The sequence below is a fragment of the Podarcis filfolensis genome (assembly GCF_964270895.1).
Source record: "Podarcis filfolensis genome assembly, chromosome: 16".
Classification (NCBI taxonomy): Eukaryota; Metazoa; Chordata; class Lepidosauria; order Squamata; family Lacertidae; genus Podarcis; species Podarcis filfolensis.
Genome location: NC_139620.1, coordinates 34,435,052 through 34,450,969, shown reverse-complemented (window position 1 = coordinate 34,450,969; position 15,918 = coordinate 34,435,052). Strand labels below are relative to the sequence as shown.

Sequence of the window (15,918 nt, the reverse complement as noted above, 5' to 3'; positions counted from 1 at the left end):
ATCGTGTTGGTTCCTTGCCGCAGAAACGAAGCAGCAAAAAGAAGTTTGGGAGTACCTTAAAGATAGATTTATTGAGCCACAATAAGTCTTAATAAGGAACCATGAGACTCTTGGTTGTTTAAACTAGTTGCGCAGCTGTTCTTTCTCTCCATGGAATTCTAGGAACCACAGTTCTGTGGGATAGATTAGAGACCGTCACCTAATCATATTTCCGAGGATTTTTGGGAGGGGGTGGATGCGAAGTCATGGCTTAGAAGTGGCTTGTATAAAACAGATGCAACTTTGCAGGGTAGAATGTGCATTTTAAAATCTATTTATGAAGGATTGTTTGAATTGCTCTTTGCATTGTGGTTCTCCAGATGACCTGTTTACAAAGCATTTGTCTTGATTTGATTGCACAACACTTATGTTGAGGTTAGACTCTATTCAGTCTCTATTCAGCATTCGTTTTGATTCATTTGCAGGGAGGTTATATGACAATGAGCATTCATTCTGATTTGCTTGCACACTGTTTATACACCTTCACCTTAATTATTCATTCTTTGCATACACTTTGGTGCATTTCCCTGTTGCTTTCCTACTTGCAAAAAGTCTGTTTTTTGTTTTAAATAAAAATGCATTTGTTGCAGTAGGATGATAGGAGGTCCATATTAAGGGATGTAAACCTGGATCAAGGAATGTAATAGCATCACTCCATTCTGTCTTGGTCAGACCTCACCTGAAATACTGTGTCCAGTTCTGGGTACTACAGTTTAAGAAGGATCTGGATGGTCTGGAAGATATGCAGAGGAGGGTGACCAAAGTGATCAAGGGTCTGGAAACCAAGCCTTAAGAGGATCGGTTGAGGAAGTTTAGCCTGGTAAAGAGGAAATAGAGAGAAGATCTGATAGCCATCTTCAAATACAGTGGTACCTTGGTTTAAGAACAGCTTAGTTTATGAACAACTTGGATTAAGAACGCAGCAAACCTGTGTGACCTTTGCCTTGGAAGCAGAACATGTTCCGCTTCCTGTTGAGTGTGTTCCATTTGTAAATTGAGTCCCCCACTGCTATGGGAAAGCACGCCTTGGTTTACAAACGCTTTGGTTTAAGAACAGATTTCTGGAATGGATTAAGTTCATAAACAGGGCCGCCTTACTCATAGGCGCTAGGGGTGCCGGGCACCTGGGTGCTGGGCTCTCAGGGGCGCCAGGCCGAGAGACTGGGGCCTGAGAGTTGAGTCTGGGGAAGAGCCCACCCATTGGCCGGAGCGCTGAGACTTCTGCTGCAGGTGGCTCTGCGTGTGACTTTGGGGGCGACCGAGCCAGCAAGACGCTGAGGCAGCTGGCTGGCTCTGCCCTCCTGCGTGCCTGGGACTGGGCAATGGGGGGAGGAGCCAGGCAGATCTTTGCACCCCAGCGCTGCATATGCTTAAGACAGCCCTGTTCGTAAAACAAGGTACCACTGTATGTAAAAAGCTGTCACCCGGAAGATGGAGCATGCTTGTTTCTGCTGCTCCACAGGGCAGGGCCCAAACCAATGGCTTCAAATTAAATTAAAGGAGATTCCAACTAAATATTAAGAAGAATGGTATAAGCTGTTTGACAGTGGAACAGACTTCATTCAGAAGGTAGTGGATTCTCCTTCCTTTTAAAGCAGAAGTTGGATGGCCATCTGTCATGTATGATCTAATTGAGATTCTGGCCTAGAAGGGGGTTGGACTAGATGACCCTTGAGGTCCCTTCCAACTCTACAATTCTGTGATCCTGAAGTTGCTTCCAACCCCAAAGTTAATCATACTCAGAGTAGTTCCTGTGAAATTAATGGAACTGATCAACTTAAGTCCATCAATCTGAATGGGTCTACTATAAGTAGAGCTTGGTTGGGCACACATCCCAGAGCACTTCAATCGGGCAAACCTGAATTTCTAGTATTCACGTGAATCCTTTCCACAAAATGCTTAGTCACTCATTTTGCCTTTGAGTTCGAAGCCATTTGAAGGAAGTTTCACTAGAGACAATATTTATATACCGTATTTTTTGCACTATAAGACTCACCTTTTCCCTCCTAAAAAGTAAGAGGAAATGTGTGTGCGTCTTATGGAGCGAATGCAGGCTACGCAGCTATCCCAGAAGCCAGAACAGCAAGAGGGATTGCTGCTTTTGCTGCGCAGCGATCCTTCTTGTTGTTCTGGCTTCTGAGATTCAGAATATTTTTTTTCTTGTTTTCCTCCTCCAAAAACTAGGTGCGTCTTGTGGTCTGGTGTGTCTTATAGAGCAAAAAATACGGTAATTTAGCTGTTTAGCTTCATTACATTATGAAGGTGGTGAGAAGTCTACACTGTCCTGTGTTGATATTCCTTTTCTAAAACTGTATGTGTGTGTCGGGAGGTGAGAAGGAGTATTCCTCCTTCCTTTAAGTGAATGGTTGGAATCCCCATAAAAGTAGAAGTGGGGAATGATGGAAGAGGTGACGTTGCCAATTTACAATGTGGCTTTAAATTGGCTTTCCCACCCTCCACTTTTTGCTCAAGCTGCAACACTGGCATGTAATAAACATCCTGTCCCTTTTCCTCTCTCTACAGCTTGGATAACCATTGTGGGGCTTCTCTACCATACCATGCACCAGTTCTTTGGAAGTATCAGACCAATAGAAACAAAGTAAGTTCCTTATTAAAAAAAAAAAAAAAGGCAAGTTGATTGTGCATAACGAATAGTACTAATATTACAAGTGGGACCCTGGTAGGAATGGGTGTGTCTGTCAATCTTGGTTTTCATTTATCCTGGCATATTTCCATATCAGTTTGAGATTATTATTTTTTTGGGAAAAGTCCTCATGAGAATTCACCAGCATTTTAGTGCAAATTTCTCTTGAAATACAAATTTGTGCAAAGCAGTTTCCCCTAATATAATGTATGATTTGTAGGTTGTTTTCGCTAAAATGTGAGCCTAGCATATGCATGTTTTTGTACACATTGCTTGTTTTTGTAGGCCTTACTTGGCTAAATTGTAAAATTCGTGTGGATTTCGAAAGATGGCTGGTTTTGGTTCTCATCTGGCTTCGTAGAGGGTGAATCATCTTCTGCTGGATCTAGACACATTAAAAGAAACGTTACAGGAAAACGTGTTATAAAGCTCATAATGGAAAATCACACTGGTAAAGGAACAAACTACAGCGCCATGTGGTGTCGCATGTTTATAGCACAGTTATAATGATATAATTGAGTGTAGCTGAGTCCTGGGTTTCACACTACGTTGGATTGTAACATGACTGGAAATTTCAGTGCATGCATTTGCTGGTTGCTTTCAGCTCATGTGATCTGCATTGTGTTTTCCTGTGCAACCTATTTGTGTCTGGGTCTTGCGCTGGGTTGGACTTTTAAGGCTGACTGTGGATCACCTACAAGCAGAATTGTATTGTGATTCAAGTGGATTTTGTGCAATGCCTAGATAATTTGTTTTCTGAAGTATCTAACAAATGCAAACAAACTCAGATAATTCCCACTGGGTATGCCCAGTAGCTCTTTGGACCCTTGCCTAGATAAATCATATGTATTGCCATCACCTCCCTCTACCGCAAGTTTAATGTTCACTTCTCCTTTTGTAAAGATCACACCTTGTTCGCACTTCAAACAGCATGACAGACTAATACTAACATCGCCAGTGAAGTATAGCGTTCTTCCACCTCCTCCACCTTTCCCATACGCACTTGGCTAATTTTTACACCACTAAAGCAGATAAAGCACTCGGATCCATTTACTTTCTGCATTGCACCAGTGACATGTCCCATAGATTAAAACAAAGGGAACTAAGAGCAATATACCATTCAAAAAGACAGCCCAGCTCTGACCTGAGAATTTCCCAAGCCAATTCAAGACAATCATATATATAAGCATAGTCTAAATGCATTAACTCAGGTAATTACTGCTGAAAAAGATTGATGCCTGGAGTGGCAGCCCCAGCCCCCTTTCCCTCATACCATAGCAAGGTTGGGTGGGGAAGGGACCTAGCTCAGAGGCAGAGCAGTACGTTTCCAAGTACAATTCAAAACTGACAGTCTGGAAATACCCCTCATTATCAAGGAGAAAATGGCAGGTGATGGGAGGGACCTGCCACAGGCTCTAACGAGTTGCTGCCAGTTAGAGTAGACAGCACTAGTCTAGATGGGTAGGCTGGCCTGCTGTTGTGCAGTTTTCTGCCTTCCTATATAAGTACATTCAGTTCTTATAAGCAAATTCAGTTCGGATGACTATCATATCTACTACTGTGGGCAAGAAACCCGTAAAAGAAATGGAGTGGCCCTCATAGTCAACAAAAGAGTGGCGAAAGCTGTACTGGGATGCAATCTCAAAAATGATAGAATGATCTCGATACGAATCCAAGGCAGACCTTTTAACATCACAGTAATCCAAGTTTATGCATCAACTACTGGTGCTGAAGAAACTGAAATTGACCAATTCTATGAAGACTTACAACACCTTATAGAAGTGACACCAAAGAAGGATGTTCTTCTCATTATAGGGGATTGGAATGCTAAAGTAGGGAATCAAGAGATAAAAGGAACAACTGGCAAGTTTGGCCTTGGAGATCAAAACGAAGCAGGGCAAAGGCTAATAGAGTTCTGTCAAGAGAACAAGCTGGTCATCACAAACACGCTTTTCCAACAACACAAGAGACGACTCTACACATGGACATCACCAGATGGGCAACATCGAAATCAGATTGATTATATTCTCTGCAGCCAAAGATGGAGAAGCTCTATACAGTCAGCAAAAACAAGACCTGGAGCTGACTGTGGCTCAGATCATCAGCTTCTTATAGCAAAATTCAAGCTTAAACTGAAGAAAGTAGGAAAAACCTCTGGGCCGGCAAGATACAATCTAAACCAAATCCCTCACAGTGGAAGTGAGGAACAGGTTTAAGGATTTAGATTTGCTGGACAGAGTGCCTGAAGAACTATGGGTGGAGGCTCGCAACATTATACAGGAGGCAGCAACTAAAACCATCCCAATGAAAAAGAAATGCAAGAAAGCAAAGTGGCTGTCCAACGAGGCCTTACAAATAGCGGGGGAGAGAAGGCAAGCAAAATGTGAGGGAGATAGTGAAAGATACAGGAAATTGAATGCAGATTTCCAAAGAATAGCAAGGAGAGACAAGAAGGCCTTCTTAAATGAGCAATGCAAAGAAATAGAGGAAAACAACAGAATGGGAAGAACCAGAGATCTGTTCAAGAAAATCGGAAATATGAAAGGAACATTTTGTACAAAGATTACCATAATAAAGGACAAAAGTGGTAAGGACCTAACAGAAGCAGAAGACATCAAGAAGAGGTGGCAAGAATACACAGAGGAATTATACCAGAAAGATATGGATATCTCGTACACCCCAGGTAGTGTGGTTGCTGACCTTGAGCCAGACATCCTGGAGAGTGAAGTCAAATGGGCCTTAGAAAGCACTGCAAATAACAAGGCCAGTGGAAGTGATGGTATTCCAGCTGAACTATTTAAAATTGTAAAAGATGATGCTGTTAAGGTGCTACACTCAATATGCCAGCAAGTTTGGAAAACTCAGCAGTGGCCAGAGGATTGGAGAAGATCAGTCTACATCCCAATCCCAAAGAAGGGCAGTGCCAAAGAATGCTCCAACTACCACACAATTGCACTCATTTCACACACTAGCAAGGTTATGCTTAAAATTCTACAAGGAAGGCTCAAGCAGTATGTGGACCGAGAACTCCCAGAAGTGCAAGCTGGATTTTGAAGAGGCAGAGGAACCAGAGACCAAATTGCAAACATGCGCTGGATTATGGAGAAAGCTAGAGAGTTCCAGAAAGACATCTACTTCTGCTTCATTGACTATGCAAAAACCTTTGACTGTGTCGACCACAGCAAACTATGGCAAGTTCTTAAAGAAATGGGAGTGCCTGATCACCTCTCCTAAGAAATCTCTATGTGGGACAAGAAGCTACAGTTAGAACTGGATATAGAACAACTGATTGGTTCAAAATTGGGAAAGGAGTACGACAAGGCTGTATATTGTCTCCCTGCTTATTTAACTTATATGCAGAATTCATCATGCGAAAGGCTAGGCTGGATGAATCCGAAGCCGGAATTAAGATAGCTGGAAGAAATATCAATAACCTCAGATATGCAGATGACACAACCTTGATGGCAGAAAGTGAGGAGGAATTAAAGAACCTTTTATTGAGGGTGAAAGAGGAGAGCGCAAAATATGGTCTGAAGCTCAACATCAAAAAAACGAAGATCATGGCCACTGGTCCCATCACCTCCTGGCAAATAGAAGGGGAAGAAATGGAGGCAGTAAGAGATTTTACTTTCTTGGGCTCCATGATCACTGCAGATGGTGACAGCAGTCACGAAATTAAAAGACGCCTGCTCCTTGGGAGAAAGGCGATGGCAAACCTAGACAACATCTTAAAAAGCAGAGACATCACCTTGCCAACAAAGGTCCGTATAGTAAAAGCTATGGTTTTCCCAGTAGTGATGTATGGAAGTGAGAGCTGGACCATAAAGAAGGCTGATCGCCGAAGAATTGATGCTTTTGAATTATGGTGCTGGAGGAGACTCTTGAGAGTCCCATGGACTGCAAGAAGATCAAACCTCTCCATTCTGAAGGAAATCAGCCCTGAGTGCTCATTGGAAGGACAGATCCTGAAGCTGAGGCTCCAATACTTTGGACACCTCATGAGAAGAGAAGACTCCCTGGAAAAGACCCTGATGTTGGGAAAGATGGAGGGCACAAGGAGAAGGGGACGACAGAGGATGAGATGGTTGGATGGTGTTCTTGAAGCTACCAGCATGAGTTTGATCAAACTGCGGGAGGCAGTGGAAGACAGAAGTGCCTGGCGTGCTCTGGTCCATGGGGTCACGAAGAGTCGGACGACTAAACAACAACAACAACATATAAGTACATAGAACTTTTTCCACAAGGGGATCAGTCAAATATGCAACCTCCACTTGCAGCCTTGAAAAGAGTTGTGCTCCAGGAAAAAGCTTTATCACATGATCATGCTGATGTTCTTAAATGGGCCCAGATAACACTTCCTGTGAGTATGAGTGACTTTCAGCGGCAAGTAAGTTTTGGATCTGGTTGGCATCTGTCTGTCTCAAGAGACGTTGGAGAGCACCTTTGGGGGTGAAGTCAAACTGCTGTGTTATCAGCACCGAAGTAATCTTCCTAGAGGATAAGCCTGGGCAGTGTGTATTGAGGTCCTGGGCTGCCCAGGCGACAAGACCTATCACACTGATGTGATCCAAAGGAAAGCAAAGCAATGCCTTTGGCACCAACTTGGCTGCAGGAGTTGCCAGAAGATGTACAAGGCACCATCCAACCGTCTCCACTCAGGATTTGTGTAGAACTTAACTCCTTAGCTTTTTCTTGTTCCAAAGATACCCCCCTCCCAGGCAGCGGAGGCTTTTCAGTTGCTCACCAAGTCCAGTATGTACAAAATGCAAACCCTATTTTGTCAGTGCCGTAGTACAAGAGAAAGTGAAGAAATTAGAAAAGAATGTACTACGGTGCTGACAAAATAGGATTTGTACTTTGTACATACTGGACTTGGTGATCAACTGAAAAGCTGCTTTCTAATATCTAATTTTTGAGAAGTAGTTTCTAGTAAATAACTTTGCAATTGTTACTATATGGCCTAATACATTTATGTGGTTTTTTTCCAATTGGATTTGTGTAATATAGGCATTCTGGTGGTCTTGGCTGCTTCTCTGAGCCACAGGGGGACGCGGGTGGCGCTGTGGGTTAAACCACAGAGCCTAGGGCTTGCCGATCAGAAGGTCAGTGGTTTGAATCCCCGCGATGGGGTGAGCTCCCGTTGCTCGGTCCCTGCTCCTGCCAACCTAGCAGTTCAAAAGCACATCAAAGTGCAAGTAGATAAATAGGTACCGCTCCGGCGGGAAGGTAAACGGCGTTTCCGTGCGCTGTTCTGGTTTGCCAGAAGCGGCTTAGTCATGCTGACCACATTGGCTGGCTCCCTTGGCCAATAAAGCAAGATGAGGCTGCAACCCCAGAGTTGGCCACGACTGGACCTAATGGTCAGGGGTCCCTTTCCCTTTACCTGAGCCACAGGTGAGAGCTCAGTGCAGGGTGGGGACCAAAGGTGGACAAACTACCTGCCAGAGGTACTATCCCTATTTTGGGACTAAGTGGAAGCAAATGTTAGCAGCAAGACAATTAAGACATCACAGTGGCGTAGCGTGGGTTGTCAGCACCCGGGGCAAGGCAAGTAATTTGCGCCCCCTAACCCGTGGATTTGCGCCCCCTAACCCGTGGATTTGCGCCCCCTAACCCATGGATTTGCCCTAACCCCAGATGTTGCGCCCGGTGCGGCCCGCCCCCCCTGCACCCCCCACGCTACGCCACTGAGACATCAGCAGAGGTTCTGGCGGATGGAGGTAGAGGATGGGGCACTTATAGCTCAGCAGCCTGTAGAGAAGTTACCATACTCTTCACTTGGGTGGCTAACTGGGTTGTGTGAAGCAATCATCCTCAGGGAAGTGCAATATTTCTTACTGTGATACCAAATCCCAAGAGGCCATAATTTATGGGCCATTAGCTGTATAAGATGTATTATCTCGATAATTTGTTCTGGCAAATGGGGCTGGAATGTTTTACTTCCCACAGACAGAGAAAAGGCGTGGGAGACCAGAGGCTCCACACACACAACTATTTCTCATTAGGGATGTAAGAAGGTGCTGATCTCCATTTTGCCCTGTATTCACCCTACACGCAGCACCGTTTCCATTCAGCCAATATTTGGCTTCCGAGAAAAAACAACAGCCTTCGTCTTGCTGTCCACTATGGTGAAACGTTATGTGATTGGTAATGCAATTAACTACATTATCATCAAGTTCTTTCACACCAGTCACTTCATTGCGAAGGAAATGCCTTGCAAATCTGCAAATAGAATATCATCAATATTGTGTTGTTGTGTATTGTTTGCAGACTGAAAACACCATGAGCGGCAAATCCCGATTGTTATTTTATGGGTTGATCTCTGTTCCGGACATGGGATGAATGAGCAAAAATCGGCAATTTCTGCTCCCATTTCTGTTTCCTTTGGAATTCTCTGACTTCCTTACTGGTTGTATACTTAAGCAAATCCCATCTCTTAAAATCTGGATGGCACCTCAGTTCTTTGGAGAAAATAGTAATTCCAGGAATGCTAGCTTGGCCTTACTTCCCCCATTGCTTGGTGAATCAAAGTCCAGCTAGCTGAGGAATGCTTGCAAATCATCAGTCATCTTTCTCCTTGCTTGCACTGATGCACAATTTTTTGTGTGTGTTTATACTGCCTATTAATATGCCCCTAATGAGCATTTTTACAATCTCATTTTCTTTTAAAGGTCCTTCCTTTCCACTCAGGGTTAGCCAAGGCAGTGCCCTCCATATGCTGTGGACCACAACTATCAGCCCCCTCTGGCATAAGCCAATAGTCAGGGATTGTGGGAGTTGTAGTCCATCAACATCTGGAAGGCACCAAGCTGGCTACCCCGATTTAAGTCTTTAGGGCTGCAATCCTATGCACCCTTAAAGGTAAAGGGACCCCTGACCATTAGGTCCAGTCGTGACCAACTCTGGGGTTGCGGCGCTCATCTCGCTTTACTGGCCGAGGGAGCCGGCTTACAGCTTCCGGGTCATGTGGCCAGCATGACTAAGCCGCTTCTGGTGAACCAGAGCAGTGCACGGAAATGCCGTTTACCTTCCCGCCGGAGTGGTACCTATTTATCTACTTGCACTTTGACGTGCTTTCGAACTGCTAGTAATGATATGTAAAAAAAATATATGCTTGTACATGCTAACACCCTTAGATACTTTTCTCAGTTTCAGTGTGCTTCTTTTGTCCTCTCTTAGCAGAAATACTTAAAAATACTGCATTTTAACAGTGAATCCAAAAGATGGATAAAAGTGACTGGTACAAACTTATAATAGGGTGGTATATAAATTCAATTTAAAGTAAATAAATAAATAAATAAATAATGAAATAAAATCGCCGAACCATAGGTTAGAGGCTTTTGACTGCAGACTGGCTCACACATCTTCAGCCACTACTTGATGCTTGCAGCATCCAGCGCTGTCTTGCATGTGTGAGAGGCTGCCACAGGTTCAGCACATAATATTTGTGTATCTCTTCAAGCACCTTTCAGGGGAATCAGTAGGCATATTCAGCTGTTGACCAGGAGAAGGATATAGGCAGGAATCAAAGTCTGTATTCAGACATGCATGGCTCCTCACTTGGGCTTGCATCCAGCTAAATTCTGCTCAGAATAAGCATACTGAAATCATGTCTATTAGTTAACCATGTCCATTAGTTTCAGTGAGTCTATAGGCACACTCCTCCATTGTCTCCTGAGACAGATGGACGCCAACGAATAGTGGATCCATATTTGCAACCAGTATCAAAAAAGAGGGTTTCATGTTAAATTGAGCCATCACAAATTTAAAAACCACTCTCCAATGAAAACATTTTTCTGTGTATCAGACATTCAGCAGGAAATGTAGAGAAATCAAATTATGATAGCGAAAATTCACCTGCAACTGCAAAATTTAGCCCCCTTAAAAGAAAAGAAAGAGAGAAAGTGAAAACAACACAATTATTTAAACACCACTCATCGAAATTCCCTCAAGCTAGGAAAATATCTTTTCTGGCAGGTTTTCTAATGAGAGGTTGAGCCAGCTTGGCTTCCCTTGGAGCCCTGGTTTGAATTATGCTATCTTTGAGAAGCAAACACTTTCTGGACAAGATGGGCCTCTTTCATAACAGGGCTATAAATAACATGCCCAAATAATAATTTGCAAAATATTGGCCTCTGAAAGGAGAGCCCAGGCTGTCGGTGTGGGAAGTTTTCCCTTTGTACCCCTCACTTCATGGAGATTTATCTTCAGTCATCTAAGGTGGGCCCATCAGGAAATATAATTGTCTGTGTTGACAGAAAGGCATTGTAGAAAGAAGCTTATGAAATGCAGTAAAGGAAATGAGGGGTGATTGTTTACCTTGGTTCTTCTTCTTTTTTAAAAAATCCTAAACTATGCAAAGTGGTATCAATGGCTCTGCTCTCTCTACAATTATCTCTTTTCAACAAACCTCCAGCTGAGCTTAGACTACAACTCCCAGCATCTCATGAGGACTGTGGCTGAGGGGAATTGTAGTCCAACAACATCCAGAGGCTGCCATGTTGGCTATGCCTGGGTAAGACTGAAAGTGAGATCCATGACTGAGTGGAAATTTCAACTCAGCTCTACATGGGCCTCATCCCTACTCTCTATACTGGATCATCACCACTTCCACCACCACCCCACACACATGAGTCAGATTTTCATTCAGAGATGGAGATCCCAACTCCGCTTTCTCCCCAGTTTTTAAGGCAAGTTACTATTCTATCCAGACAGGCGACCATAGCAGCCATTTTGTGGCTACCCTCTGGAAGCCATGTTGTTTTTGTGTCCACAACAGTCTTTTACAATTTCAAAAAAGTTTCCAAAGCTTGGGGAACCCCCCCCACTCGCTTTAACCTAGGCATAGGCAAACTTGGCCCTCCAGATGTTTTGGGACTACAGCTCCCATCATCTGTGACCACTGGTCCTGTTAGCTGGGGATGATGGGAGTTGTAGTCCCAAAACATCTGGAGGACTGAGTTTGCCTATGCCTCTTCTAACCTCTACACCACACTGGCTCTTCTGGAACTTGGACATGGGGAGCACCTGAAGGCAACAAGTTTGGATCATAAAAAAGGATCTGGCTAGCATAAAAGCCCAACTATTATGTCTTAAAAATAACCCCCTCCCCAAACAAACAGTCAGGACCCTCATTTGCAACATCCTACCTCTCCGCTAAGGGGATAGTTCAGGTTGCCTTTCCTGAAATCTCCCCTCAGGTTGCACTGAACACAGCCTGCAGGGGCCGTTCACACATTACACAGCCAATGAGAGGCACAGCCAACTAAGCCTAATGTTGTCTTCCAAGCTCTTCTATAAGAGTTCAAGGGCCACACTGAGATGGAGGAGGAGGAATATGGCAGGCTGTGATTGTATGTAAGAAGACAGGCAGGCTGAGGGCAGGCTGAGGTTGGTGGAACAGTCTGCTTGGACTACTGCAATGCACTCTACGTGGGACTACCTTTGAAGGTGACCCGGAAACTACAACTAATCCAGAATGCGGCAGCTAGACTGGTGCCTGGGGGCAGCCCCCGAGACCACATAACACCGGTTCTGAGAGATCTGCATTGGCTCCCAGTACATCTCTGAGCACAATTCAAAGTGTTGGTGTTGACCTTTAAAGCCCTAAATGGCCTCGGCCCAGTATACCTGAAGGAGCGTCTCCACCTCCATAGTTCTGCCTGGACACTGAGGTCCAGCGCCGAGGGCCTTCTGGTGGTTCCCTCACTGCGAGAAGCAAAGCTACAGGGAACCAGGCAGAGGGCCTTCTCGGTAGTGGCACCCCCCCCGTGGAACGCCCTCCCATCAGATGGCAAAGAGATAAACAACTTCCTGACATTTAGAAGACATCTGAAGGCAGCTCTGTTCAGGGATGTTTTTAATGTGTGACATTTTAATGTATTTTTAATCTTTGTTGGAAGCTGCCCAGAGTGGCTGGGGAAACCCAGCCAGATGGGTGGGGTACAAATAAATTATTATTATTATTATTATTATTATTATTATTATTATTATTATTATTCAACCTCCTCATCCTCACCACCATCCTCACTTAGGTCCCGGGGAAGGTTGCAACATATTAATTGAGCAGAGGCTGCCATGCTCCATAGCTCTGGAGACAGCACTGGGCAATGCCACAAGTCACGTGACACAGATCTTTCACCAGCAAAGTTAGCCTTTGATCCTATTGGATTAGTGAGTCTGCTGGGTTTTAAATTTTAGAAATAAATGTACAATTAGGCTGCATAAATCTCACTGAAGTCAGCAGGGTTTAAGGAGCTTATCCGTGTGCCATCAGCATCCAAGTCTTAAATATGTTTCCAGAAGGGCTATGAATTATTGTTTTGTACGTTGTAGGGCAGTAGCATGCAACCTGTTTGTTTTTGCTGAGGGCTACACTCCTGATAATTTGTTGGGGGGGGTTACATGTCACCAGGGAGCAGAGCCAGAGGTGGGTGGGATGGAGGGATAGAGGAGAAATTTGATTCAGTTTGCATTTCAAGGCAAACCTTCTTGATTTGTATTTTCTGAAACAAAATGTGAACCGAAACTCAGCCATCTTCTGAAATTCACACTTCTCTGAATTTTGCAATGCCATCCTTCAGCCAAGAATTGTGTACAGAAATGCATATACCGGAGCAAAAGGTGCATAAAAGTGCACATGTTAGTGGGGGGCGGGACATGTAAAAATATAAAGCTTTGCAAAATTGCACTGCAAAATATGCATATTATTTTAAATATGCATATAAAAATGTGGCTGTTGGGAGAAATTCACATCAAAATGCTGGTGAATTTTTCTGAGGACTTGTCATTTATGTTTTAACTATTTATTTGTGTTTTCATCTTGTGAATTGCCCTGAGATCTTTTGATGAAGGGAGGTATGTAAATCTAATAAATAAATAAACAAACTAAACTAACAAATAAAGTAAAATCTTGTGGAAATGTGGAGAAATGAAAGTGAGAGAAACTAAAAGACATCTGAAGGCAGCCCTGCTTAGGGAAGCTTTTAATGTTTAACAGACTATTGTATTTTAGTATTTTGTTGGAAGCTGCCCAGAGTGGCTGGGGAAACCCAGCCAGATGGGCGGGGTATAAATAATAATAATAATAATAATAATAATAATAATAATAATAATAATTTATTAAAATTGACAGATCTGTCCATCTTCAGGGGGCAGGAGACCCTTTCTCTCTCTCTCTTTTTGGCGCCCCTTATCCCCCCCCCCTCGCCCAGTGCTTTTTTCTAAAAAAATGTTTAGGGTTACTCTCATTTTCCTACTCATATTGAAATAGGTACAGTGGTACCTCGGGTTACAAACACTTTGGGTTACATACGCTTCAGGTTACAGACTCTGCTAACCCAGAAGTAGTACCTCAGGTTAGGAACTTTGCTTCAGGATGAAAACAGAAATTGTGCGGTGGCAGCTGCGGGAGGCCCCATTAGCTAAAGTGGTGCTTCAGGTTAAGAGCAGTTTCAGGTTAAGAACGGACCTCCAGAATGAATTAAGTTCTTAACCAGAGGTACCACTGTAAAGATAAAGGTAGCCCTGACCATTAGGTCCAGTCGACTTAGATTCACAAAATGTTTAGGGGTATGCGTACCCCTGCGTCCCCCAGAAAGAAAGCACTTCTCTGACTGCTCCCATTTCCATCTCCAAACAGTGAGCTGCTCTTGGCAGGGGTCTGAACTGACAAATTGCCAAGGGCTTTTGAAATCAGACAAAAAGTCAAAAGCAGCACTAGGTACACAGTTTGTCCACCTCTGTTTCAGAGAGGCTAAGTGTTGCTGCTGTTTTTTGTTATTTTAAAAAGGCAGTGGTACCTGCTTAAGTTCTCAGGATGGGGCAGATTAGACATCAAAATACACAACCAACTACAAACATCCCGCTTCTTCTTTCTTTCTCAGAATTCCTGAAGCTGCTGCCTGCAAGGAGTGCATGATTTTTGCAAGCAGCTACCTTATCTCCCTGAAAGTGGAACCCCCACCGACATTGTCCCACAATTTGTCCGGTTCTCCTCTCATTACCATCCATTTGAGACACAAACTGGTAAGGAGTGATGAATCCTTTAACTTGCTACTTTGCTATGATGTCTGTAACTCTGTATGACACGTTCGGTATCAAGCGCAGCAGAATTTCGGGACTTGCGTAAACTATGCCAATGTGAGACATCTGTGTTTAACAGTTGTTGTTCCTCTATTAGTTACGTGTAGGGCTAAAATGTACGGCGGGTGCTTGTTTTGTTGTTGTGTGAGACACCCTATGCTTCCACCCTGTACTCACCCAGCCACTCTGCCTCAAGCTCACTTTCAAAGTAATACAGCTCTTGAGATCTAGAAACTTGTATTTATTAAAAAGAATGATGACATTCTCTGAGTATGATATTTTGAATGATGCTTTCATGGAGTCACAAATTATACCCAGCCTTGACTATTATTTTATTTATTGAATTTATATCCTGTCCTTCCTTCTGAAGGAGCTCAGTGTCACACTATGGCAGACTGGAAATAGCATTGCCCTGTTGAGTTGGCTGGACATGGTTTTGGCAGTTTCTCTGTTGGTTACTGTTTACAGCTGATGGTTTAATGCTATGTGGTAGAGAAGGATTGTGAAAATGGAACATGGCCTCTTCAAGAGTGGCCCCTAGGTTGTAGAGAAAATGATGGTATTTTCTATTCTGTCAGGTTTTTAGATTCTTATGAGATCTGTTGTTCATCCTCGTCTCCTTGCTATGGGCATATTCTTTGCCATCTTTTTTTAGCTTCCCTCCTTTGTATAATTGCTGTTGGACATTTTGCATTTTCTATTTTGTACTATAAGCTGCCTTGAGAAGGAATTTGGGCTGAAATTCTGGCTCTTTCTCTCTGTGTTGTGCTCCTTTAAGCCATATCTTATCCTTCCTTTTCTTAGTATTTTCTTTCTCTCTGCATCTAGCTTCCAAGCCTGCAGGTGTGGCCTGTGTTGTTCTTATTTTTTTTTGTACAGCATCTAGCTATTTTAGAGGCTTAATAAAGAATTGTTATAGGAATGCAGACACATATTTTTTTTCCTTTTTCATAACCTGCTGGAGGAAAATTCAATGGCTTGCATTCACACAAGGGCTTGCATCCACTCTCCTCCCCTTCTCCCACCCAAGAAGGAGGGAGATTAGAAGCTTCTGCTTCCCTTTGTTTTTTTTTTATAATATTTTTATTTTTTCCATATAAACACAACATACATAAACATACAAAGACAAAAACAGAACAAAAAACATGTAT

At 43.4% G+C, this 15,918-nt stretch overlaps 1 protein-coding gene across 2 annotated transcripts in view; it reads left to right on the top strand.

Annotated features, from left to right (window-relative positions):
* ADGRD1 (adhesion G protein-coupled receptor D1) overlaps positions 1-15,918 on the top strand; it is a 284,026-nt gene that overhangs the window by 53,244 nt on the left and 214,864 nt on the right. For both annotated transcript variants that reach the window (XM_083589948.1, XM_083589949.1), the window contains 2 exons: positions 2,563-2,638; positions 14,569-14,710. In XM_083589948.1, coding sequence (XP_083446074.1) covers positions 2,563-2,638; positions 14,569-14,710 — 218 coding nt within the window. The remainder of the gene's footprint in view (positions 1-2,562; positions 2,639-14,568; positions 14,711-15,918) is intronic.